This window comes from Episyrphus balteatus, chromosome 1 (assembly GCF_945859705.1).
Source record: "Episyrphus balteatus chromosome 1, idEpiBalt1.1, whole genome shotgun sequence".
NCBI lineage: Eukaryota > Metazoa > Arthropoda > Insecta > Diptera > Syrphidae > Episyrphus > Episyrphus balteatus.
Window position 1 is genome coordinate 174671425 of NC_079134.1, and position 26133 is coordinate 174697557.

The 26133-nt window shown below is 30.8% G+C and overlaps 1 protein-coding gene across 1 annotated transcript in view; it reads left to right on the forward strand.

Moving 5' to 3' along the window:
- LOC129907525 (probable serine/threonine-protein kinase DDB_G0267686) overlaps positions 1–22179 on the forward strand; it is a 121567-nt gene extending 99388 nt beyond the window's left edge. Inside the window, exons 4-6 of the mRNA XM_055983800.1 lie at positions 7405–7627; positions 7927–8019; positions 21298–22179. Of these exons, the coding sequence (XP_055839775.1) occupies positions 7405–7627; positions 7927–8019; positions 21298–22102 (1121 nt within the window). The 3' untranslated portion in view covers positions 22103–22179. The remainder of the gene's footprint in view (positions 1–7404; positions 7628–7926; positions 8020–21297) is intronic.
- Positions 22180–26133: the final 3954 nt, after the last annotated feature.

Here is a 26133-nt window from a genome sequence, read left to right on the forward strand (position 1 = left end):
CCCCTGGCCTGGACGCTGCCGCTGCCGCCATTCGCGCGACAAAGAGAAAAACTGTCATTCAGCTCTTAAAGTATTTACAAAATTTATTACCACCTTTTGTCTTAAATTAGCGCTAAAATAAACTGATGGCACCATACACAACACAGAACAGAAAAGACAGGGAACCTTCAAAAAAACAAGAAACACACAAAACAACACCCCGTGTTTTTTTTTGTGTGCGATGAGAATAAAAGATGTGAAGTGCATCAGCACACTTCACGCTTGCCCGGATAACAAATTGGCGTGAAACAATAAAAGCTCATACACACACCGATTCCATCAATTTTCACTCTAAAGACTTGCGAGAGAAGGGAAAGGAGGGTGCCTCGGATAAGGTGAGGAGGTTGCCATCAGAGAGTTGATTGTTTTATTTTTTTTTAATTTATTTTAACTTTACATTGCAGAAATACTCTGCAAATTACAAAGAGAAATTTTGTGTTAGAACTAAGATAACTTCGAAGAGTAATTAACAAGAAAAAAAAATACTAGATATTGACTTTTGGGATTTTCCTTTGTTCTTTTACTTCATTCGCTCGCGACATGAAGACAATCATGAATGGCTATCCCTATATTACTACAAGTGAGCTTCCTTCCATATAAAAGATACAAAGTTTTAAGAGATACACCACGAAAGCAAACGATACGGATTGAAGTGAACAGCTCAATGGGTGTTAATGGTGCTAATTACTGTTTCACAATATTTACTGTCATGAAATCGCACCAAAGAGAGAAAGAATGGGAGGACACACACCGACACATACGACACGATAATGAGGGAACATTTGTTGAAATTACATTAAAAGTGTCAGCTTTTAGATTTTTGTTGACTCTCGTTTACAATCATCATTATCAAGTTGCGACATTGTCGTCGTCGCTTTTTCTTGTTTCAATGGAACACAATGTTCGAAATTTATACAATGGTTTTCAGCATGAACGGTAACGAATAATTGAATGAGTTATTGTCACGTATTTGAAATGTAAATTATTATTTTAAGATGTTGTTTAGAAAATCGACTTTGAGATTCAAGCTTGATTAAGTTTACTCAAAAAAGATATCCTCTATTAAAAAATTAAGTATGAAAAGAAGTAGAAAAATAATTTCCTAAATAGTGCCATTCGATGTAGCATATAAAAGGTTTTAAGTCCGGAAACAAGTTCTTTAATACTTCTTAAGATATCAAGAAATTGTTTTGCAGGCAATATACCTTAACCAAATTATTCAAGGCAACTTAGCCAATAAGTGTGTAAATTTTCATCCAATTCTATAGAGTAGTTTCCGAAAGTGCTGAAATATTGGCTTCTAACGGTATTAAAACCTTGTTTTCCAGGTATGTAATGTTAACAAATTTCTCAGGGTGTCTTTATTAGAAAATGTGAAAATTTTCATCAAATTCCCTTGAGCGGTTGCCAAAATTGCTGAAATGCTGGTTATTTAGTACGAAAATATTTTTTTTTTTAGGCTTCTAACGGTATTAAAAACCTGTTTACCAGAAATAGATTTCTATCATATTTTTCAAAGTGTCTTAGTAAGCATATGTGAGAAATTTGTTCAAATTCCTTTCAGCGGTTTCCGGAATTGCTGAAATATCGGTTGATTTGAAAGCTTTGCAAATGATGGCAGACGATATGGTAGTTTCTCCTTACGAGCTATGACCAGAATTTTCTCCAAACTGCTTGTTGGGTTAAGCATACGATGTGTTGCTTGATGCGACTGGAACACAGAAATGTTCATCAAATGTTTTTCCGTAAAATCCGACGTCACCCAAAAAAACTAAGCATGATTTCCGGGTTAATCTCCATTCAACGCTCAAGTGAACCTGCAGCGTTGCATAATCCAATTAGCGTGACGTTAAACTTCCAAAAACGATGATTTTTTGTAGAGAAAGCAGTGTTCATCGAACTTTTGGATGGATTTCTATCGGCCATTATGGTTCTTCCATCGCTTACCTAACTTGGACAAGAGCGCTAAAAATGCCGCACTTTTCTGGTAGTAAGGTTTGCAAGAAGCTCTTTGGACAAAGGATATTCTTGCTAGTTCCGACCCGAATTATTGAAAGGTTGCTTACTCTGCGAGATCGGATCCAGTGGCGTATTGAGGGGGGGGGGTTCAGGGGGCTCAAGCCCCCCCCAAGCCTCCAAAATCATGTTACTATTTAGCTGATTTCATCATAATCTACATGATTAACTGAAACTTCTTCGTAAATCGTAGAGATTAAGAGGCAGCTCAAATGATCGAGCCCCCTCCAAATTCTAAAATGGTTGTTTGTGTTTGTTTGAGTAAGTGCCTTAGTTGACGTTGAGGTTTGGGATTTTCAGGATTTTAGTCCAATTCAGAATTCTTCAAATATTCACGTACAATAATCACGTCGAATTTTATTGTCTTGAGTATATTACTTTTTTTCAAAAATAATATTTTTCTCAAAGATATTGGAATTGGAAAAACAAATTTTTTATATTTCAATATCTTAGTGGTCAACATAACTAATGGTTTATTTAAGCAAATTCCAGTTTGTGCTTCTGATTTGTATTAAAAAAGGAACATATTATTAAAAAATATATATTTCGGATTAAACAACAAAAGAATTTCATTGAAAATTACTTTTTGAGACTTTTACGTTCTGTATTTCACTTTATGAGCATTCACTTGCGTTGCCGATAGTGAAATTAGTTCTACATTTTTTCGCTCATTTCGAATTTCTGATCGAATTCAATTCACTTTGTTTCTGCTCGTGAACTTGGTATCTTTTTCCGGTGCCTATTGTTTCGCCTTTTTTACTTCGATTTCTGATATTTCGGTTTTGACACAATTTTTTTTTATTAGTTCGCCATCCTTTATTTGGGTTTTCGTTTACTTCGTATTTCGATCATTTCGCCCAACTATAACTTCGCCTTGTGTCTTCTTGATTTTTATTTATTTCGCATTTTCATTACAAGTCCAATGAGTTGTTTCGCCAAGGTTCATTTCGCTTTTAGTTTATTTGGCATCTGGTTATTCCGTCTTCAGTTTTGTGGATTGTTTTGGGTTTTGAAGACTTTTGGATTAAAATTAAGCAAATCCTTAGAATATTAGAGATCTGTTACCTTAAATTGTAACGAATTCGTTGTTTTTTTTTTTTCTTTTTTGGGCATTTTTAAAATTAACAGGCACTCAAAATGACGCGAATTATTCGCCACCATTTGTCTCCATTTTTTTGTGGATGTTAATAGCCTAAGGGCGTTAAAATTCGCGCGAATTTCTCGCAAAATGTGACTTCTTATTTTTTCTTTTAAATTCTGCTTTTTTCCAATAAAGTTGCCAATAAAATTGCATTCATGTTCAAAGTAGCAGTAATTTAACTTAAGAAACAAAATAAAAATGGATGATCCTTCAGTTTTGACAGTTCGAAGCATTTTCGAAGTTTTCGAAATCGATCGAAGATCAATTTCACGTGAAATTGAAAAGTGATGCCAGTTCACTTTCGGTCGAATTGCGGAAATATTAGCATTTATACCGAAAAAAGTGATGAGTTTAGTTCAAAAACTAGACGTGATAGGAATTAATCTGTAAACAGTTTTGAATTCAGCACATGAAAAAGTTCGAACGAAAAAGTGTTTTTTTGATTACTAAACACCTTGCTGTTTGTGTAAAATGTTTGGGATACAAGAACTTGGAAAAATAGCTACTTTGAATATGAAAGGAGACAGTAGGACGAAGTTGCCGGGAGCAGTAAAATGCTACTATACGACTTTCAGTACCGCAGCACAGGCCTTTTCTCTCGATTAAAGATGAATAAAAAAAGAGACAAATTTGTAGTACATTTACCTTATCAAAAATTTTTGAAAAATTTTTCAGCCCCCCCCCCCCCCAAATTTTTTTCTGGATACTCCACTGATCGGATCATCCAAGTTTTGTTGCTTCTTTGTTGAGAATTCTGGAAACCACTGAGCTGATCTGAGCTACAGTTGAGCTGCATCAAAATGACATCACAAAATAGTAGTTTCAAAGTGCCATGTTTAATTTTGAACTGTTTATATCTACTGAATGTATGTCGAAAAAAAAACTTTTTTAACTTCTCCATTATCGTAGTGTTGGTTTTGATTAAAACCTTGAAAATTTTGTTGGACACGAAAACAATTTCTTAAATACAAAATAGCTCATTTAATGGTGTAATTTATTCCAGTATTTAAAAGAACTACAAATTTATATTAAAAATAACTCAAATCAACCGTCGCGTCTCAGGAGGTTCTAACAAAACCCACACAATCAAAGTATACGTATATTAGTTTTTATAATAAGAAGATATTGTTGCGACCACAATATCCGAATCCAATTACTACTTCTATTCAGGAAATGAAGAAAAACGTGAATTATTGTACAAATTATAAGAACTTCTTTCGAGGAAATAACCAATAACTCTCCAAAGTTTCGTTGAACAATTTCAATAGAAAACCCTCCCAAACACAAAAAAAGTTGCTATATTTTTTCTTATTTCATTTAATTTGAACAACAAAAGTGAAAGTTTTTTCTATTTATGCTTAGAGTACAACGGAAAACTAATTTTCTTCCAACAATTAGATTAAGTACTGCCGAGACGTTGACCGGTTATCCACTATCCACTGTTCATCTGGTCGTTTTATTATTGTGGCAGTACACTAACCTTACGTTATACCTACAACAAAAAAATAAACCCGAACGTGATTACCATGACGATTTTCTATTCGACCACAAAAAACTTTGCCCATTTCACTTAATGTTGAGTGCAACAATAGCTAACAATCATAATAACTGATTCCCAAACCTGAATACTGCTCTGCTTCTGCTCGTTTCCAGCAGAGGGCTTCCTCAATTTCTTGAATAGTTGCAGATGCAGCAAGCAACACCATCCCCATCATCATCATACTCATACTCTTGAATGATTTTCCTTTTTAGTTCATTGAGTTCCGTTGGCTTCCTTTCCTGCAGCGTCTTTTTATTCAATGATAGACGATAGACGAGAGTCCTTATTAACGTTTGGCAAAAAAATGGAATACAAAAAAGTTCCTTCCACTTTCCAACAAAATGTATGGCAGCAGCATACTAAAGGACCACCACACCGCATCGCATCGCCACGATATGATGATGGTATGCGACAGCCCAACATGAAAAAAGATGGAAACTCTTCTTCTTCGAGTTTATAGACGACCGTAGACGATGAGGATGAAGATGACGAGGACGACGCGACGTCGGAAGTAGAAAACAGGAAGAACGTTGCCTATTTCTGCATCATGGTGCATCCAAATTATGGGATTCCTTGCCAATGCAGATGCAAAATTTTCTAGAGCAAATTCAAAGAGAGGGTGAAAGAGTGGGGGAGTGGGGAACTATGCTCATCGAAGCATCCTCAAATTAGTTTAGAGTTTTGGAAAATGTCCATTTTCATGGCAGTGCGCTTTAGGGAAATTAATTTTAATTTTTGGTTTTGCCTTTTTTATTGTCAAACCAGTGCACGTATAAGTTGCTAGTTTTTTTTGGTTCAGTTTTTCGAAAATTGTTATTTTTGAAAGTTACTCCTTCTACTCAATAATGGAAAGAGAAAGAGAGAAATTGAAATATTTTTATATTTATTATACGCTTAAGTAGTATTCAAGACTTGCAAGAATTTGATTGTTAAGTCATCATCATCATCATTGTGGGTAGCTTGAAATTGAGTTTTGTTGCATTTAATGATGGGAAAACGGATATAAATCTTTCAAAAGAAAATTATTTTCTTTAAGTAGTGGAAGATTAAGAGGATTTTCTTATTTAGCAAAGAAAATGTATAAAATTTTATTGTGTGAATAGTAAAAAAATTGGTTAAAATTAAGATCTTTTAATTAAAGTAGTTAACTTTAAGCTTTGCAAATGGGGTTTTTTTTGGTTGAAAAAGAAAAATCAGGATTAACCTTTTTGGCTAATATGATATTTATAAATTGTAGGTCTTAAAGCTAATGTAAATGTAAACAACACTTCTTTTGAATAAAATTGTCATAAACTCTTAAAAAACTTCAAATTCATATCATTTTCCAAATTTCAAATGAACCAATATTTCAGCAATTTCGGAAACCACTCAATGGAATTTGATGAAATTTTGCGCACTTATATAACAAGGTATTCTGAGCCATTTGATGAAAATTCGTTCCTGAAAAACAAGATTCAAGTACCGTAGGAGCCTTAAAGAGAATATTTTCAATAGTTCGGAAAACATTAGACCAAATTTGTTAAAAATATGCACAATTTTTAACAAAGATGGCTTGAATTTTTTGTAAATCAATCGTCTCGAAAATATTTTCGTTAAGAAAATGTTTTCGGACTTAAAATCTTTTGTATGGATTTTATCAAGTCAAGACTATATAAAATTTTTAAGTATACGTTACATCTCTTTGAATAAACTTTTTATAAAAAACTTCAAGTTCCTGCCACTTACCAACTAAAATTTCAGAAATTTTGGCAACCGCTCAATGAAGTTTGATGAAATTTTTCACGTTTGATAACAAAAACTAACTATACAAAATCACTCCTAGAAAACTTGTTTATCCGTAAGAAGTCTTGAATAGGATATTAACGAACTATAGAACCAATATCTCAACCATTTTGGCCCCGGCAAATAGCTTCTATTAGTTTGAAGAATGACGGTTTATTGTCTTATTTTTCCTTCATATACCTTTCGTGATTTTTTGTAGAAATACAAACTTGGCTTTCTCAAAACAATTTAGAAAAACAATACTTTAGCACCCAAACTTCGACTTAGACATGAAATTAAGCCACTTCCGTGACCATCCAATAATTAGAATCCTTTTTTTCAAGAACATGAATCAGTTAAGTGCATTTTCGAGGTGTGATTCCAACCTTTAATTACAACCCAAGCCATGTATCTACTTCTACATATTCAAATGGCAAAGTGAAATAAAGAAGTTAGTAATTTGGGCCTTGCATTGGTGTATTGTCCAATTATTTCTGTATCCAAACTAGCATGTGTGTCCTTTACTTGCACCCTTTTATTATACCTTGACGACGAAAACGTGTGCTATTGCATATGCAGTCTGAACAGCACACGCATCCTTTCGCGATGCCATAAAACACATCAAACTTAACTATACAAAGGTAATACACAGGACACATTCCCTGGTACCGCATGACCAATTTCGTTAAAAATGATTACTTCCTGTTACGACTCGCAACATTAAGTTCTGTTCCGCCGACATCGCCATATCGTTAAAATACAAGCACGTCTCGAGCCTCATGTAACCAATACAATAGACCAATTTTAACCCTTAATTATTATTATCGCTTCGTCCTAGAAAATTTTCAAACTTCACTATAACGTTCTTGTGTTTTATTATGTTTCTTTTTTTTTCGAATATTTTCAGGTGTAGGTGTAGTCCTTGTAACAGTTAGTGGTGCTGCATGGCGTCTGACAGCACCAGGTGGTCCGCCTTGCTTGGGATTAGGTTCCAGTGTTGACCTCGGACGTTGTGGTCGAAGGCCATGCAGTCGCGGTGGTGGTGCACCACATGGCCTTTTGTATCCAGAATTTCAACATAGGCCACCACCACCATCGTATCAAGCCAGTATGCAGGAATATCGGCTCAGGTTAGTTATAAATATTATACTTTTTTTTAGAGTTCAAAATGAATGGTATGGTTATGGTTACACGAAAAAGGCACATACCATAATGTTGCATGTGTGGCTTTTTCTACTTAAAAAAAAGGGTAAGAATTTGGTTTGTAAAGAAACATAAACATGCCACAAAAATATCCTTAAAAAACAGGTGAACTTATAAATTAATCAAAAAAACAAAATATAAACACCCACAACAAAGTAATTTAATATTTCCGTCTCATTGATAAAGTTTTGTTTCCTTTTTTTCTTTGGTTTTTTTTTTGTTGCAGACTTTTACTTCTGGACCGTGATAGACAGAATGGAGTTGTGAGAGGAAGTTCACCACCACCAACATATCGATCTCATACAGGAAGTCTCTTAAGGTAAGAATACAAACAATATTATTGAATTTTTTTTTAGAGAACTTTTGTGTACAGGCTCATTATTTTTCCATTAGGAGCAAAACTTTAGGTGGACCTTTTAGACTGATTGTCATTTATCATTACTTGTGAATGTTTTAGATTGCTTTTAAAGGGCGTTTATAGGAACCGTAAAAATTAAGTAAAGTTTGTAAACAGAATTGGTATTGTTTTTTTTTTTAGTGTAAAATGAGAGTTTTTGTAGGTTTATGGAAACAAATATTTTTCGAGAAGTGGTATTTATAATCTGAGATAGGCCGTAGGCTAGAACATTTACAAGGAAAATAACATAGGTAAGCCTTTTGTTTTTGACCTGTAGCTGAGTATTACAACCCAAAGTGGCAATTCGTTACCATTTTTGTGGTTCTAGGAAAGTTCATGCGAACTTTTGTTTTTGCCTTGAAATAAGATCAAGTGAAAAAGTGCTAATTTTAAAAAATTTGACCTTAGCTTTGCAAAAAACGAAGTAGATCCAAATAAAATGGCCAACCAAAGTAAAAAACAATTTTAAATAAAATTTGAGGTCAAAATTTGACAGAATGCAGTTTTAGGTGCTCCAAAAAACCAAACCAAATTACTACTTAGTATCCTTCATAAAAGTGGAAACCCTTTTTTGCATTTGGCACAAATCTCAACCTCTAGGTAACCTTATGATCTAAATTATACTATAAGATCACCCCTTAGACCCTTCACATAAAACGGTACAGATTCGCTAGTATTTCTAGACCGATCAGTTTATACAAACCTGGATTGGAGATTTGATATTTCTTTAGATTCTGATTTAGGGGCGTACACACCATTAGGGGAAGCAGGACGGTGCCCCCGGGCTCCCTGACACACCAGGGCCCCGACAGGAGACAATGCAGAGAAGGCAACTGGTTATAAAAGTAAGGAAAAAAAGATAAGATATTTGACATGACACATAAATCACTTCGGACACAAGAGAGACAAATTTTATTCTTCAGTGAATAATAATGAATTGGTAGCCAGCCTAATATTTCATCTCGAAAAAAAAAAAATTACCTCAGGGGTCCCAACAAAATTCATTGCTTTTTTGAAAGATAAATCACATTTTATCTTGGGGCCTTTAGCGACCAACAAATGATAGGTACATCAGGGGGAGGTGAAAATTTTGAATCCAGAAATCCCAGAACCCCGAAAATCCAAAATCCAGAAAACCCTGAATCCCTATAATCCAGGATCTCGAAAACCCAAAATCCCGAAAATCCAAGATCCAGAAAAGCCAAAACCCTGAAAATAAGATAGAAAAAGTAAAAAAGCTCCTCAAAATTGTCTGTTAACTGAAATTTTAAGTGAAACATAAAATAAATATCAATTAAATACAAATTAAAATATTAAAACCCAAAATTTTTTACTTGCGATATGGGTACTATAGTGCAAGTTTAGGATTCGTAAAAAAAATCGAACTCGAGATAACAATTTTACATGACATTACGATGATGGAGAATGCCAAAAAAGTGGGTCCGGCAATTCTGTCTGTCTGTCTGTCTGTCTGTCTGTCTCTATCTGGAGCTGCAGCCTAAACGAGTGAAGTGATTTTCTTCAAACTTGGTAGTTAGCAGTTTTTGGTGATTCCCTAGAGGGGAAATTGAAATTTTTTTTTTATGACCAAAACTAACGGTACTTGCCATATAACGGAAATAGAAAAGTTAATTTTTTTCAAAAACGGCTCTAACGACTTTGATTTAAATTTTTGTGTGTAGTACTACACATAAGAGAAAACTTTTAAAATAAAAAAAATATTTTTTGTACAGTTATTAATGGTACCTGTCATAGAACGGTTTTTTTCGTTTTTGAATATCTCGTACAACATTAACCCGATTCAAATGAAAATTTTTATACAAACGTGTGTAAGTAAAGATAATATTAAAAATTTAGAAAATTTTCAAAAAACCCATTTTTGGATTTTTAAAAAATATTTCAAATTTTTTTTTTGAAAAATCAATTTTTTGAAAACGGATCAATGAAAAATTTTGAAATTTAGTTTTTATGTGTAAATTAATTATTTCTTCAAAATGGCATACCAACTTTTTTTTTGAAAAATGTTAAAAAATTTTTATACATAAAAAATTATTTTTTTAAAAAACGGCTCCTACAATTTTCGAAATTTTTTTTCTAAAAATACCTTTTTATACAAGAAATAAAATGGCATATTTGTTTTTCTTTTTAAGATAATTTAAAACGGAGTTTAATTAATTATAAAAACAGATTTAATTTTTTTATAGTACTTATGAAATTTCTTCAAAATATCAAATTTTAAATTTCTTGAATAAAAAAGCTTTAACATTATAATTACTTTAAGCATAAGAGCAAGTACGTGCGACCACAGTCGTGCAATTTATTTGATTTTGGTTCAATAAATTTTTCCCCACTTAACAAAATTGCAACACAACACTGCTGAAAGCACAATAAGGTTTTGAAATCAAGTTCAAAGAAATATTAGTGAATTAAACAGTTATATTGTTTTTCAAATGTATTTACTTCATAACTTCATACTAAAGATTTTCTTTCAAAATTTTATATAATTTTTCGGGTTTTCGGGATTCTAGATTTTCGAGATTTTGTTTTTTCGGCATTTTGGGTATTTTGGGTTTTCGGGATTTCGGTTTTCCGGATTTTGACCCCAACCCTACATCAGAGGCCCCAAAAAAAGTAGGGAGTATACGAACTTTTTTATTTATTCTTATTTTCTATATCAAAGGGGGCTCCAAAATTTTTTCTTGCCCCAGGGCCCTGGCAGTTCAACGTACCTCCGGTCTGATTAGTATAAACTGTTTCTTCTAAGAAAAAAATCACAGGTACCCTCAACATTATTATCTTTGTTATAACGAACAATTAAATTGCTGAATTTGATTTTTATTAACTTTCGACTAATATTGAGTTTTTTGAATAAACTTTTTTTTTACGAGTCAGATGAACAAAAAGAGAACATCTCTTCCTAAAGGTTCTAAATTTCCTAATATCGATATGAAAATTATGAACAACTTGGTTCAACTCGAAGAGTTAATTAATATTGCTTTGCCATCAACCCCTTTTCTGTTGTTTTGAAAAAACATAACAAGTCGAAAGAGCTTCAATGTCCCGAAGGACCAAACCACATCGTGCTTCGGTCGTAACCTATCTCACCTATCCGGATTGTCATTTTAAAAGGACTAAGTTACAAAAATTCCAAACTTGCCCGCCATTGTTTGTTTCGCCTGATATCCAAGTATGTGTGTGTGTGTGTTAGTTTGAATGTGTCACCATAAATTCCATTCCGCAAAAGTTTCCTCTATAGCAATAGGGCATGTAATGAATTACCCTCAAGATGTATAGTGGTAGTGCAAATTGTGGTGTTTGCGAGACGAAATTTATTAGAAAAGTCAGCCGTGAAGTGAGAGATGATGGGAGTGGGTGGTGGTAAAGTGAAAAAGCATTCCCTTGTAAAAGAACATAAAGCCTTATAGTATCGGTAGCAGATCATTAAATTTTCTTCTCCTCTTTTCCTGTCCTTTTTGGCTTCCATATTCATCCCAGACCACACCGAACATCGCATTGACAAGACAACCTTTCACGACAATAGCCCAGATATAGCAACCCAATATGACTCCCCACGGGGCAAAATATCCAACTTTACTGCCAGTATTGCCACCTGTGGTGAGAGAGAGTAGAGTAGAGGAGAGGTCTTCCGGCAAAAATGCTATGTGTCCTGCAATTCCGCGTCCAAGTCAGATGGGAATCCTTATTTTTTTTTTTTTTGCTTTTAGCTTTTTTGTTCATTTTGATGGAGGTTGGCTTGTTTTTACAACTCCTGAGTGATGGTTGTGTCACAATTTTTTATTGGATTCTTCAATTTTTTTTGCTTAGATGTGTGTGTGTGTGTTTTTGTGCTTTCTCTGTCAAGGACGAAAGCAATGAGAAAAAAAAACACTCTCTCGAGATTAAATTTCACTGAGCTGTAAGTAAAGCTATTCAACCGAAAATGTATCTATTTTTTATTTGTTTGTTTGTGTGTAAGGTACTCTAGAGGACCTACTTCAAAGTCACTGCTAATAAACTCATCAAACAAATAACAAAGTTATGGAAGTCCATCAACATGACAACGAAGATGAGGAAGATGATGAAGATGATGACTACGCTACGGCGGGAACGATGTTACCAAGTAACGCACAAAGAGCAAACATTATCATATCTCTACGGCTTGCGCAAAAAACCCTCAATTATAATTGACCATTTAAAATTATTCCCGCCGTAAGGCCTTTGGTTGGTTTTATGTTTTATATTATTATCTCCTTGAGGACCATCGTCGTCGTATCCATCTATTCATTCTACATCTCTCTTATTCTAACAACATCTATCTTTTTTATGAATTTCCATCCTTGCGTAGGCTTAGTCTTGTGCTTTTATTTGTTTTAAATTGCCTCTTTGATCATATAATGACTTCTAATTAAGAAAAAGTTTATGTTTTTTTTTTCTCCCTTTTTTGGTTTTCTGTCGGGAAAATGGATATTTGCCTTTGATGTTTCAAGAGAGAGAAAGAGAGTATTTAAATTTTTGTTTTAAACAAAAACAAAGTTGTTTTGAATGGAAATTAAAGGATGTATTTCAAGGTTTTCAATCCTTTTTTTTTTCATATTTTATTTTTGAATCAGTATTCAGTTCAAGAGGTGAAAAAAAAGTAGATCACCTTTGCCGGGGTCTGATTTTATAACCTACTTTAGTTTTAATTACTTTTTGGTTGACTTTTTTTTTCTTTTTTTAATGGGTCTAGAGTGGATTTTGGGGTTGAATTTATTTTAGAATTTAAATATTTGCCATGATTTGTAGAAAGATTTTTTAAAATTTAGTAAAAATTTGAGATACAACGTACATTTTACAAATTTAATGTAAATAAGGGTCAAAGGAATAAAACAAAGTTTAAAGTATGCTAATGCTAATTTGAACAACCCAAATGTGTTACCCTCTAGCTATATTGAAATAAAACCTGTTCTGTCTGAAGAATTACACTGGTTTAAAAGGGTTTTGTTGCCGAAACAAAAATATACTTTTCTGATGGTTTTTGGTGTGTTAAACTCGAATCCGAAGACAGAAAAAACTAATCAGCTCCCGTTTTTGAAATATTACCGTTAAAAAAGGCAAAAAAACGGGTACTTAGTATGCCCAAACAATTTTCCGTATATAAAAAAATAAGGTCCCAAGTACTGCATTTATCGGATTCTAGTTCAGCACACCGAAAATCTTCAGAAAAGTATATTTTTGTTTCGGCAACAAAAAATAAATTGCACGACTGGGGTCGCACGTACTTGCTCTTATGCTTAAAGTAACTAATGTTAAAGCTTTTTATTCAAGAAATTTAAAATTTGATATTTTGAAGAAATTTCATAAGTAGTATAAAAAAAATTAAATCTGTTATTTATAATTAATTAAATTCCGTTTTAAATTATCTTAAAAAAAAAAATATGCCATTTTATTTCTTGTATAAAAAAATATTTTTAGAAAAATAATTTCGAAAATTGTAGGAGCCGTTTTTTAAAAAAATAATTTTTTATATATACAAATTTTTTAACATTTTTCAAAAAAAAAAGTTGGTATGCCATTTTGAAGAAATAATTGATTTACACATATAAACTAAATTTAAAAATTTTTCGTTGATCCGTTTTCAAAAAATAGATTTTCAACAAAAAAAATTTTGAAATATTTTTTAAAAATCCAAAAATGCGTTTTTTGAAAATTTTCTAAAATTTCAATATTGCCTTTACTTAAACACTTTTGTATAAAATTTTTTATTTAAATCGGGTTAATGTTGTACCAGATATTCAGAAACGAAAAAAAACGGTTCTATGGCAGGTACCGTTAATAACGCTACAAAAAATATTTTTTTTATTTTAAAAGTTGGTTCTTATGTGTAATACTACAAACAAAAATTTTAATCAAAATCGTTAGAGCCGTTTTTGAAAAAAATTAACTTTTGTATTTCCGTTATATGGCAGGTACCGTTAGTTTTGGTCATAAAAAAAAATTTCAATTTCCCCTCTAGGGAATCACAAAACTGCTAACTAACAGGTTTGAAGAAAATCACTTCACTTGTTTAGGCTGCAGCTCCAGATAGAGACAGACACACAGACAGACAGACAGACAGAATTGCTGGACCCACTACTTTGGCATTCTCCATCATCGTAATGTCATGTAAAATTGTTATCTCGAATTCGATTTTTTTAACGAATCCTAAACTTGCCCTATAGTACCTATATCGCAAGTAAAAAGTTAATTTTGTTAACCAGTGTTATTTTTCAGTCTTAAAGGTATAAAGTAAACTGTAATCATTGCAATAGAGCGAATTAGGCTCTTACAGACCTATGAAATAATATAAAGATCCTAGACTGTAATGAAAGAAGGTCACATTTGTTTGATTTTATAAATCCAACTTTACGTGATGATGACTATTTGGACCTAGTGCATGTTTAAACAAACTTAATTTAAACTCCAACAATTTTTTATATTTTAAAGAACACTGGAATTTGCGATTTTTTCTGGAAATAATTCATAAGGTATCAAAGTGTTTTTTGTAGTAGGTTATACAGGGTATCCTAAAAAAAAAAACGGATTTTTATGGAATTCTGAAGTTTTTTTTTTTTTTTTAATCTCGCTTAGAAAGTGTACCTCCCATACAAATTTTTCAATTTATACCAAATATCTCGAAAACGGCTCTAACCATTTTGTTTAAACTTGCAATAAAACTGCATTTTTATTTTTTCCAAAAAGATGTGATAACGTCTTATAAATCGCTGAACCATGGCAGCATCCACAAAAAAAGTGACGCCATTTTATCCCGTTCCACCTGAAATTTTAAGCAGTGCGGCATAGATTTCAATTAAACATTAAAAATAAACTATTGGAGATACAAAAATTTTTTATAACTTATTTGAAAAATAATAACCTAAAGGTAAATACTAATGAAGTTTTTTGAAAAATTCAATCATTAAATAGGGTTAATAGGGCTAAAACAAAACTGCAAAAAAGTGGTTATTTTCTAAACGCAACGTTGTTGGTTGTAGAAAGTTGAATTGTTTTTAATCGATAGATAAATTTATTGTAAGATTAATATACATAGGTATTGAAAAAATTCTAGAAAATTTCAAAACCAAGTTATAAATGGTATTTTAGAACTTAAACATGTGGCAGACCTTTTACAAAGTAGTGATTATAGGTAGGAGACATTTTTTTTCAACAATTTGAAAAATGCAATTCTGATACCTACAGATTTTTGTTAAGTGTCTGCCTTTCGAGATATTATATATATTTTTTAATAACACCTTTTTTTGGTTTTTTCACTTTTTTCATGAAAAATTACTTTTTTCGATAAGTTGTTTTTACAAAACATACATATATAAATCTGTAAGGTCTTAATCTTAAACTTAAGTACTTTACTATACAAATTATTATCTTATATATTTTTTTACAAGAAAGTACCTCATTTTCGTTGAATTACTTTAACTAATAAAAACAATTTTTTCGCATTTAAATAAATTTATTCAATTTTCTTTAAAACTTTGGCACGATATCCTTTCAAACTTTAACCTTTAACAATAATATAATTAAGAACAAACTAATTAATGAAAAAAACGTAATTGAACATTTAAATGTTTTAGCTTGATAAAAAAATTAGGTTTAAATCCTTGTCTATAAGAAACCTTCATGGAGATGAAATTGTTTTTTTAATTTTTAAAAACGATTAACATGTGAACTTTTTTCTTTTTAAATTCAACTAGAAATAAATCTGTCCAAACAATTTTGAAAGCACAGATTACATCCGAAAATTTTTACATCCAAAACATTTTATTATTTTTAATTATTTTCGTTTCTTTTTTACAAACATTTTAGATTTAATTTTATAAAAAGTTCTGTAAGAGCTGTAATTTTACCGGAAAAAGGTTAAAGTATTTTTTAGAACCGATAATGAAAATCGACGCTGTACGGCTCAATAAAATGCACGACTGGGTCACACGAACTTCCTCTTAGGGTTCAAGTTGTTAGAATTTCTAAATCAGTTTTCATTTGTTATATTAAGATGCATTAAAAAAAAAAAATTTCAAAATCGTTAAAGCCGTTTAATAAAACGGTTTTTTTTTTATAATATTTTATAAGAATTTTTTTTTGAAGAAAAGTTTTAAAATAAAATTGATAAGCCATTTTGTAGGAATCATCAATCAACATCCAAAACCAAAATTTAAAAAAAATTCGATTCCCGGTTTTCGAAAATTTGATTTTTCAAAAAAAAAAAATTTATTTTAAATCCAAAAATTTGTTTTGGAAATTTTTTTTATTGTTTATATAAATAAAATTATATAAATTTTTTTTGCAAAAAGTTTCGTTGAAATCGAATTAGTAGTTTCGGAGAAGATCGGATTAAAAAACAAAAAACCGTTAATAACGTCTTAAAACACGACACGTCTTAAAACTTACTTTTGAATTTTTTCAACAAAATCGTTGGAGCTTAACTAAAATCAGTATATGACAAGTACCGTTATTTTTGGTCCAAAAAATTAATTCCAAAAACACCTCTAGAGAGCCAAATAACGCAAAATGCAAGTTTGACATTAATCGGTTTATCCGTTAAGGCTGTAGCTTCGTATACAGATACAGACAGACAGAAAGACGGATTTTCGGGACCCATTTTTTTGGCATTTTCTATCATCGTATTGTCTGATTGTTATCTCAGCTTTTTTTTTGTACGAATGAATAACTTTTTTAAGAAGATCTTCTTTCTGTAGGAAAAACTTATTGTTTTTAATCAACCAACTGCAGTTAGGTACCCAACAAATTGATATTATAACGAAGCTAGTGCTACAGTATTACTACAAGAATAAGGTTGATGACCCCTTCTAGCCCCCATGGATGTTCCATAGATTTCGCCCTACAATTATTATATGTAAAACTAGATTTAGCAGCCCTCTATTTATTTATCAATCTTAAGTACTTACCTATGCTTAAATTACTAAACATCTCAACCCCAAATGAATTCTAGTTGCATGCACCTTTTCAACTTGTATTTCCTGGACTTTTCTATTCCAATTCACCCTAAGCGGGTCTATGTTTTTTAAATTTTCTCCTTTCTTCAATTACTTAAGAAGAAAATACAAAAAAAAGTAAAACATACATAAATTCTTGTAAGCTCCTTATAGACGATGTTAAAAAATCAAAAACCTTTTTTTTATGAAAAAAAAAAACCCCAAACAACACGACTTTTTAATTAAAGTCTTGCCTAAATCACACAAATGTCACGAACATAAATTTTCAAATATTCACCCAGTTATAACGTCGTCGTTGTCGGCATCTTTCTCTGTTATCGTATATAGTCGATTTTGTTGTTGTTTTTGTTATTTATGCCACCCACTGTGTGACAATGTCGACTTTCTATAGATATACCTTTACCCAAGTTACAACGATGACAAAAAAAACTTGCACACAAACAAATGATTTTATTCAATTTCCTTCGAAACAGCATAACAACCATCCCACATAAATCAAAAAATCTAAGACATTCTTGGGATTTTGTATATTCGGGGTCGTGTGCTTTTACCAATTTATTTTAAGGTCCTACCCCCTACGACTTTTTAGCTTGTTTTTGGCCTGTTACTATGCTTTCCATTGCTTTATAACATCGTCCTTTAAAAAAAAATGAAAAAAAAGATAAAAACAAGGCTAACAAGAGGAGACGGGGCGAGGACGACCGACGTGCTGGTGTCACAATCACGGCAGTGATGCAAAGAATAATCACCCCTTGAATAAATAATCAATCAAAATGTAAATTTATTCTTCCAGAATCTACTTCTCCTTTCTGCCACCAGATCCCCTGTTCCAGACTATCCACATGAAAGAATAATTCTCTTCTGTTTTTCTCTCTTCGTTTTGGTGGTAGTGGATGATGGTGGTGCGTTGTCGTCGTCCTCGTCCATAAATCTTCAAATTAACCCTATTTTACTATAAAACACCAAAGAGCTTCACAATAGCTCTTAGTCTAACATCAAAACGATGTTTGTTGAATTCCAAAATCTGAGTGAAAACCCCTTTGTCCGGACAAACACAATAAGTTACCCTTTCAAAAAATAATACAAACATCAAAAATTGTCGGATGTATAGAAGTCGTCTACCTGTTGTTGGTTTGTTGGAAGAAGAAAAACAAATTCTTTGGAATGAGGCAAAAGAGCTTACAAATATTCAACTAACCTACTCTCCCTCTCCTACCAAACAAATCTATCCTGATGCTGTCATATTTATGATTGTGATGAACACAGGGGAGGTAAAGCAATCAACAAGCATACACACAATGGTTGGATTCAATATTTCGTCCTGGATGCTCCAAGGTCTAAATCGTAGTTGTTTGCCATTATTCTAGATCTACCGTTCATTTAACGTTAAGACCATCCACACCACTACCAACCGAAACAGAGACAGACACAATTGAAGCAAAAGAGGGATTAGTATTTTGTGGCGCCCAACGTTGGACCTAGAGGGAAAATTTCTACTTCCCTTCTGGGTTGGACATATTATTCCAGTGGTTGCCTAATAGAATTAATAATAATTCTGTTGTGTGCAACTGGATAACAATTCTGACTTTTATTAAGAACAATATGATGACTTTAAGGAGAATTTCACCAGCACACTAGAAGTAAATTTCTTCTACATTGGAAAAAAAATTCTCAAGTTTGAACTTAGCAGTGTAATACTGTACATTCGTTTGAAAGCTTTATCACAAACTGTTTACGTTAAACTTCTCTACGGGTTGGACGGGAAACGGGTTGAAACCGTTTAAATTCTCTAAAATTAGCCAAATTAGGACTTGCAGGTTAATTTTAAATAGTTACCATATTTCTTTTAGAGCTCACTTATTGATAATGATGAAAATTGTTCGAAGCTGTTCCCGATTTGTTCCGGAAAGTTCCAATTTTTTTTTGAAAAATTTTCAAAAATTGGGTTTTAGAGACTAAAACCCGTTTTTGACCAAAGCCCCTTTTTTTCGAAAACTGAAATTTTAAAAGTTGTTTTGGGTTTAAAAAGTTGTTCCTAACAATGTTCCAAATTTTTGGACCTCAAAGTTCGATATTTCGAAAAAAAAATTCTAGCCTCCCTTTTTTCGATGTTTTAATTTTTATATTTTTTTTTTCAACTTCTAAAAAGTGTTCTAAACATTGTTCCCAAAAAATGAGGTCCTAAAATTTGTATTTTTAAAGATATCGCTTTCGACATTTTTTTCTGAAATCTAATATTTAACCATACATACATATTTTGAGTGCGTTTCAGCGTAAGAGTATCAACTCGAAAATGCACTTTCAAAATGAACCGTGATTTTTTAACATTTTCAAAAATTTCCATAGGATAACCTTTTTCGAAAAATAAAAAAACAAAAGTTGTTCCAAGTTGAACATTAATATTTTTTAAGCCAAACCAAAAATCGTTAAGAAAAACAAGGAAATAAAAAAAAAAACGATTTTAGTAAACTCTTGCCCCTATTTTGCCCCCCCTTCTGAAAATTTTAAAATCAAAAAATTAAAACCCCAAAATGTATAACAAAAACCCTTACCACCCCCCAAATTCGAAAACCGAAAATCCAAAAAAAATACACATATGTATTGTTATACAAACCAAAATGTTCCCAACTTTTATCAAAAACTAATGAAAAATATATAAACAATTTTTACGATATTGGAAAAAAAGTTCTTATTCAACCCCAAACATTTTCAAATTTTAAAATTTAAAAACAATATTGTGATGATACAGTCCCTTCAAATTAAGTCCACTTAAACATAAGAAAAAAATTGTATTAAAGCTCTTTTCGAAAACGTGCTCCCCTTGACCAAAACTGAGAATTTAAAATTGTATACTAATAAAAAAACACATACTATAAAAATATTATACGAGTTTCATGCTATAAAACTTAAAATTAGATACTTTAAAAAATAAAAAAAATATTTACGATATAACAAAAAAAAAAAAAATCTGGCCGCCTCGTTTCGAATTCCAAAAATCAAAAACTTGTTCCAGGTTGTTCTACGACTCTTCTAAAATGTTCCAGATTTTCGCTTCTTAATATTGATTTTTAGTACCTATGGAAAATTTAAAAAAAAAATTCTCCCTCGCTCTGAAGTCATCTATCTATTCCTCTGTGCCATGGCCACCTGCAAGTGCAAAATAAAAAAGGTATACCTAATGAAAAATGTATGAATATTGAAATTCACCTTTCTTCAGGAAATGACGAAAAAGAATGCTATAGAATATGTCATATCTCACAGTAGTTAGACAGACGGATGTTTTCTTCTCCCCCCACAAAAAAAAACTAGACTTGAATAGAAATTCGTCTTTATTATCACATCACGTCCTTTTCCTTATATTCCTTATTGTATGTTTTGAAACTAAACTTTTATATCAAGGTGATGGTGAATGTTTTGCATGTACAACAACTCTTTCCCTTTTGCCCAGAAAAGGATTATAATACACAGCAAACAAATACGGTTCCTGTTACTTTTGTTTCCAAAAATGTTTGCTCCTGGTATAGAAACTCCTATCCTATACCTACACACATAGTGTATTACTGTTAGAAAGACCGATATCCTTTCGTTAACAATGAAAAGTAACAATTCCAGTTTAGATATGCCTTTGAGCCTTTTGTTAAAACGTATATACATCAGGAATTGCCATTCAACAATATGTTTTGTATTTATTTTTGTGTCTTGTGTGTGTGTGTGGGTGTGTGAATGTCTCTGGTTGAGTGAAAAGAAAAAGGATGTTTATTGGATACGTGAACGGATATTTCATTATTTTCAATTTGTTTTCTTTTCTGCTTTTTTTTTTCTTTCTTCTTTTTGAAAATTGAAAGAATCAAAAGTGTGTTGTTCTTTTTTAGGGAACAATAACTGTTTTCCTGATGGATTTTATTTATTTTTTATTGAATACATCCTTTTGGGAACTAGGAAGTTACACAGGGAATGTAATACATTTTATACAAATCGAATAAACGTGAATTGAAAAAGAAAAAAAAATTGACAAAAAACACTTTAAACCATTTCTAACACATCAAGTTTGAGTTATTGTTTAACTTTTTGTCAACTTTTAGCATATTTATCAATATATTTACCCTATTTAATAATGATCCTTTATTTAAAAAGGACTTTTAATATCACAAAACCACTTCTTCGAAAGTCATTTCTCTTATTTATACCTTTTTTTGTTTTCTTTTTCTTTTAGAGCACCTTTAACCACAACAATTCGCGGTGGTCCTGGCTCTGAATACAGTCTACCACCTAGTTATCGTTCCCGAAATGCCACCCCTGCTATAATATCAAGTGAACGGAGCATTGAAACGGCACCATCTGGGCGTCTTCTAGCCAACGAGGATATTCCCGAATCATCTCTATGTACAATATCGTCAAACCTCGACTCTTCACTTCCAGCGTACAATGCAATTATAAGTGACAATTTGCATCAGCAGCTGCACCAGCAGCAACATCAGCCACAACAAAATTCATCCTTATCAAGGAATTCCCAACAGAATATTGCTCCAGACAGTGACAATCATTCGTTTCCGAAGGATAATACTGGCAACAGCAAGATGGTGCCTCAAAAACAAATTACACCGTCAACGCTCGGCGACGGCCATCAGTCATCGTCAACCTCCTCCAAAGAATATTCTTCATCTGGGGACCGCACTTCATTATCGCTCCTCCAGAATGACAGTGCACATCCACGAGAGCAGACACAGCTGCTGCATCTAAGTGAAAAACTCAATCCCAGAGTTTTAGCAAATAGCAATGGCAATAATGGTGTTAGTGGTGGTGCAAGTAACCGAACAATTGGGTTTCTAAACATTCATTCAGCAATGTCCTCAAAAACACCATCAGACTCCTCAATGACAACTGGCAAGACTAAGGATCTTGTCACAATTGTCACAATATCAGCCCAGGACAACACCTCAAATCAACAGCATAATAGCATGATGCAGCCTACTTCGCCAAGTTCTCAAGGTGAAATGGACATTTTGGCGCATCTGTAGCAAATGGTCAAGTTTGCATTTTAGTCCTTCGAGAGATTGAAGCATATCCTTCGTGTGTTTTGTTTTTATTATTTTTTTTTTTTAAATATCCGTTTTCGAGTTAATATTGTTTTGCTTGATTTTCGTTTAAAAATTTTAAACATTTGTAAATTTTTTATAATATCACGTACCTATTTTTATTTATACATAAATATATTATATAAAAGTGTTGAGTGTTCGTATATAGAAATCTTCACTGAATCACCCAAAGGTATTTAATATTTATATAATAATAATTTTATGATTGTTTTATTTTTTTTTAATTTAATATCATTTCGATTTAAACAAAAATAAGATATATATATTTTTAAAACTAATAACTTTGTATAAAAAAAAAAGAATTGTATAAACCTATTATTTTAAGTAAAAAGTAAAAAAATAAAATCTATACATCCTCGAGAAAATTTTAAAATTATAAAAAATATTCTACAAAAAAAAATTTGTGTATTCACATAAACTATAATGTAGAAATTAATTAATAATTATATTTAATTAAAAAAAAAAACAAAATACCATATATCAATATATTTTTCTTGATTAACGACTATGTAATTATATTACTTATCAAAAAAGTTGTTGTATATTATTATTTTTACCAAAAAAAAAAGAAAAGAAATTCAAAATAATTATAATAATAAATTTAAAAATGTATAAACTAAAAAAAAAAAAAGATTGATATATTATGTAAATATTAACGTAAATAATTAAACATGTTTATAGAATAGAATTCAAAATGAAATCTTATAAAAAAACAAAATATTCGATTTTCTCACTGAGTATCTAAAAGTATATAAATACAATGATTGAATGTTATTAATTATAAAAAAAAAAACTTTCGTGTTTTTTTTTTCTTATATAAGAAAAAGCGAAAATAAATTAAAATAAAATAAAATTTGTTTAAAAAATAAAAACTTAACTCTTTTTTTTATTCTTTGAAGTTGGAATTCTCAACAACAAAAAAGTGCTGAAATTACTTTCCAATTAAAAGAGTCCCAAAAATGCAAGTCAATTAATAGGAGTAACTTTTGAAAGAAACGTTCTAACTTGGAGTATACGTACATATGACGGGTTACTTAACACAAACTTTTATGAGGAACGAACATGCATAAATGTAAGCGGATTCCGCAAACGAAGTTAATAATATCAAGCGATTTGAAGTTTCATAATAAAGTTCTTGAAGATAATATTAATCCAGGGTTGCGAGTCATAAGCTACTCTTTAACTTATGAATTAAAAAATTTAATTTAATCCATATGCTTTTTTAGATTTGAGAATTGAATAATATTCAATTCATAAGCTTTTTTTGAATTTGGAATTCAAGAAGTGTTCAATTCAGAAGCCCTTAAGAATTCCCCAATTAAAAACAATCTAATTCAGAAGCTAGTTTTGAATTATGAATTGTAAAAATATTTAATTCATAACCTTTTTTGTCTTGTGAATTATAATAATTTTTAATTCACAAGTTCTTAGAAAATTGATTTGTGAATTAAACTTTGTTGAAATTCATAAGCTCTCTTTAAAAAAAAGTTTGGATGGAAGAACCCAGTTTAAGTGGGCTCATTCCTTACTTCTTCTCTTCAATTTTCAACTAAAATAGATGATAAATGAAATAATCATTTTCAAAAACAAAAAAAAAAATATTTTACATTCACAACTTTTCAATGAATGGAAACCAAAGCATTTTATAAATTTAAATTTAATAAAAAATATCATTTTTATTTCAAGTATCACAAAGATATATATAAAAAAAAAAAAAATTAATTAAAGTAAAATTGATTTTATAGAAAAACAAAAAAATAAAAAAAACGATTGAAAAATCGTTATAACTAGTGATTTCGAAGGGGTTTATTCCAAATTTTAGCTCGTATGCTGTTCTATCAAATAAGAGAACAGCATAAGAGCAAAATTTTGGAATAAACCCTATGAAATCCCTAGTTATAACGATTTTCCGAAAGGTGGCCAGAAACTGGAGACGGCCGAAAATAGGCAACTCTACCCTACAACAAAAAATATTTTCACTTAAAACTACAAAAATAAAATAATGAATATTCATGATTTTTAGTACCTATTCAAATGAATATTATTACAGAGTAATTCCATGTGAAAAGAATATACGAAAAATACCTATGTCATGAAATCTTTTTGTGTCATTTTTTACTGGTTCCTAAGCTCAAAATATGAACTTCTGTATATAAATAAACCCCCAAAAAAATTAGCAAGTGAGTAGTATGAATTATTTCCTTAACTCACTCAATTTTTGAGAGTAAAAAAAACTATGATCTTAAATTACTTTTTTGCATATTTCTTGCGACTTTAAACATAATTGAATGAATGTTTTTTTGCGTTTGTAGGGTGATATTTAGACCTTTCCAAAACCGTTATTAAACATGAAATTAGTCCATTTTAAGCTGATATATTACAAAAAAGGTGAAAAACACATTTTATTTTTTTCTAAAAAAACCATTTTTTAATTTTTTTTTTCAAAACTGTTTTTGAAGTAAAATTTTATGATCTTTTCAAAAAAAACTATCCCGTTATGATTTTTACACTTTTAAGCTATTTTTTCAACGTTTTTTGTTGTTGTTTTTCTAGGCATACTTAGTATTTGGGTTATATCTTGAGTAATAAATGACTAATCTGAACAAAAGAACCAGAACCTGAAAGCTGAATAAATAAGTAAGAAACACTAGAACAACTTTTCTGGGTAACTTTAGATGTTTAAGTGTATTAAAACATTTTAAAAAAATCGATATTTTAAAGGAAATTTTTGCAAAAAAAAACATTTTTTAGTACATTTTCTGGCAAAGATAAAAAGATAGTTTTCTTCAAAATCTATGGATAATTCATAAAGATATGACAATTTTTGTAACGATCAATATTTTTGACTTTTTCAGTTACTTTTTGAGTTTTTATCTATAACTTGAAAAGAAAGCCGAATTTGAAAATTTTTATTAAGTAATTTTTTGTAGATAATTAAATTTCCTATCGATATCTTATCGGTATCTTTTTAAAATAATTTAAAATTCAAATATTGCAAAAAACTTAAGAAAAACTATTCAAAAATGAGAAAAAACGACATTTTTAATTTTTCTACTAAATAATCCATTTTTATCCTTTGAGTATTTATAGATATTGAACATGTAACGGAGAAAAGAAGAAACTTTATTTTTCATTAAAATGGTCGTGTATTGTCAGAAATTGAGTACGGCTTAATTTGGATAAAATATGAACTTTCAAAATCTTTTTGAACCATTTTGGTTTAACACATTTTACAAGTGGTAATAAGGAGTTTTGTATATTTTTATCTTTACCAATTTACACCAGAAAATGTACTATATATGAAAAATTTAAAACTATGAGGATTCGATAGCTTTTGATTTTTTCTTTAAGTAATAAAGTTTTTTTTGCAAAAATTTCCTTTAAAATATCGATTTTTTTAAAATGTTTTAATACATTGCACTTAAACATCTAAAGTTACCCAGAAAAGTTGTTCTTGTGTTTCTTACTTATTTATTCAGCTTTCAGGTTCTGGTTCTTTTGTTCAGATTAGTCATTTATTACTCAAGATATAACTCAAATACTAAGTATGCCTAGAAAAACAACAACAAAAAAACGTTGAAAAAATAGCTTAAAAGTGTAAAAATCATAACGGGATGATTTTTTTTGAAAAGATCATAAAATTTTACTTCAAAAACAGTTTTGAAAAAAAAAATAAAAAAATGGGTTTTTTAGAAAAAAAAATAAAATGTGTTTTTCACCTTTTTTGTAATATATCAGCTTAAAATGGACTAATTTCATGTTTAATAACGGTTTTGGAAAGGTCTAAATATCACCCTACAAACGCAAAAAAACATTCATTCAACTATGTTTAAAGTCGCAAGAAATATGCAAAAAAGTAATTTAAGATCATAGTTTTTTTTACTCTCAAAAATTGAGTGACTTAAGGAAATAATTCATACCCCTCACTTTCTAATTTTTTTGGAGGTTTATTT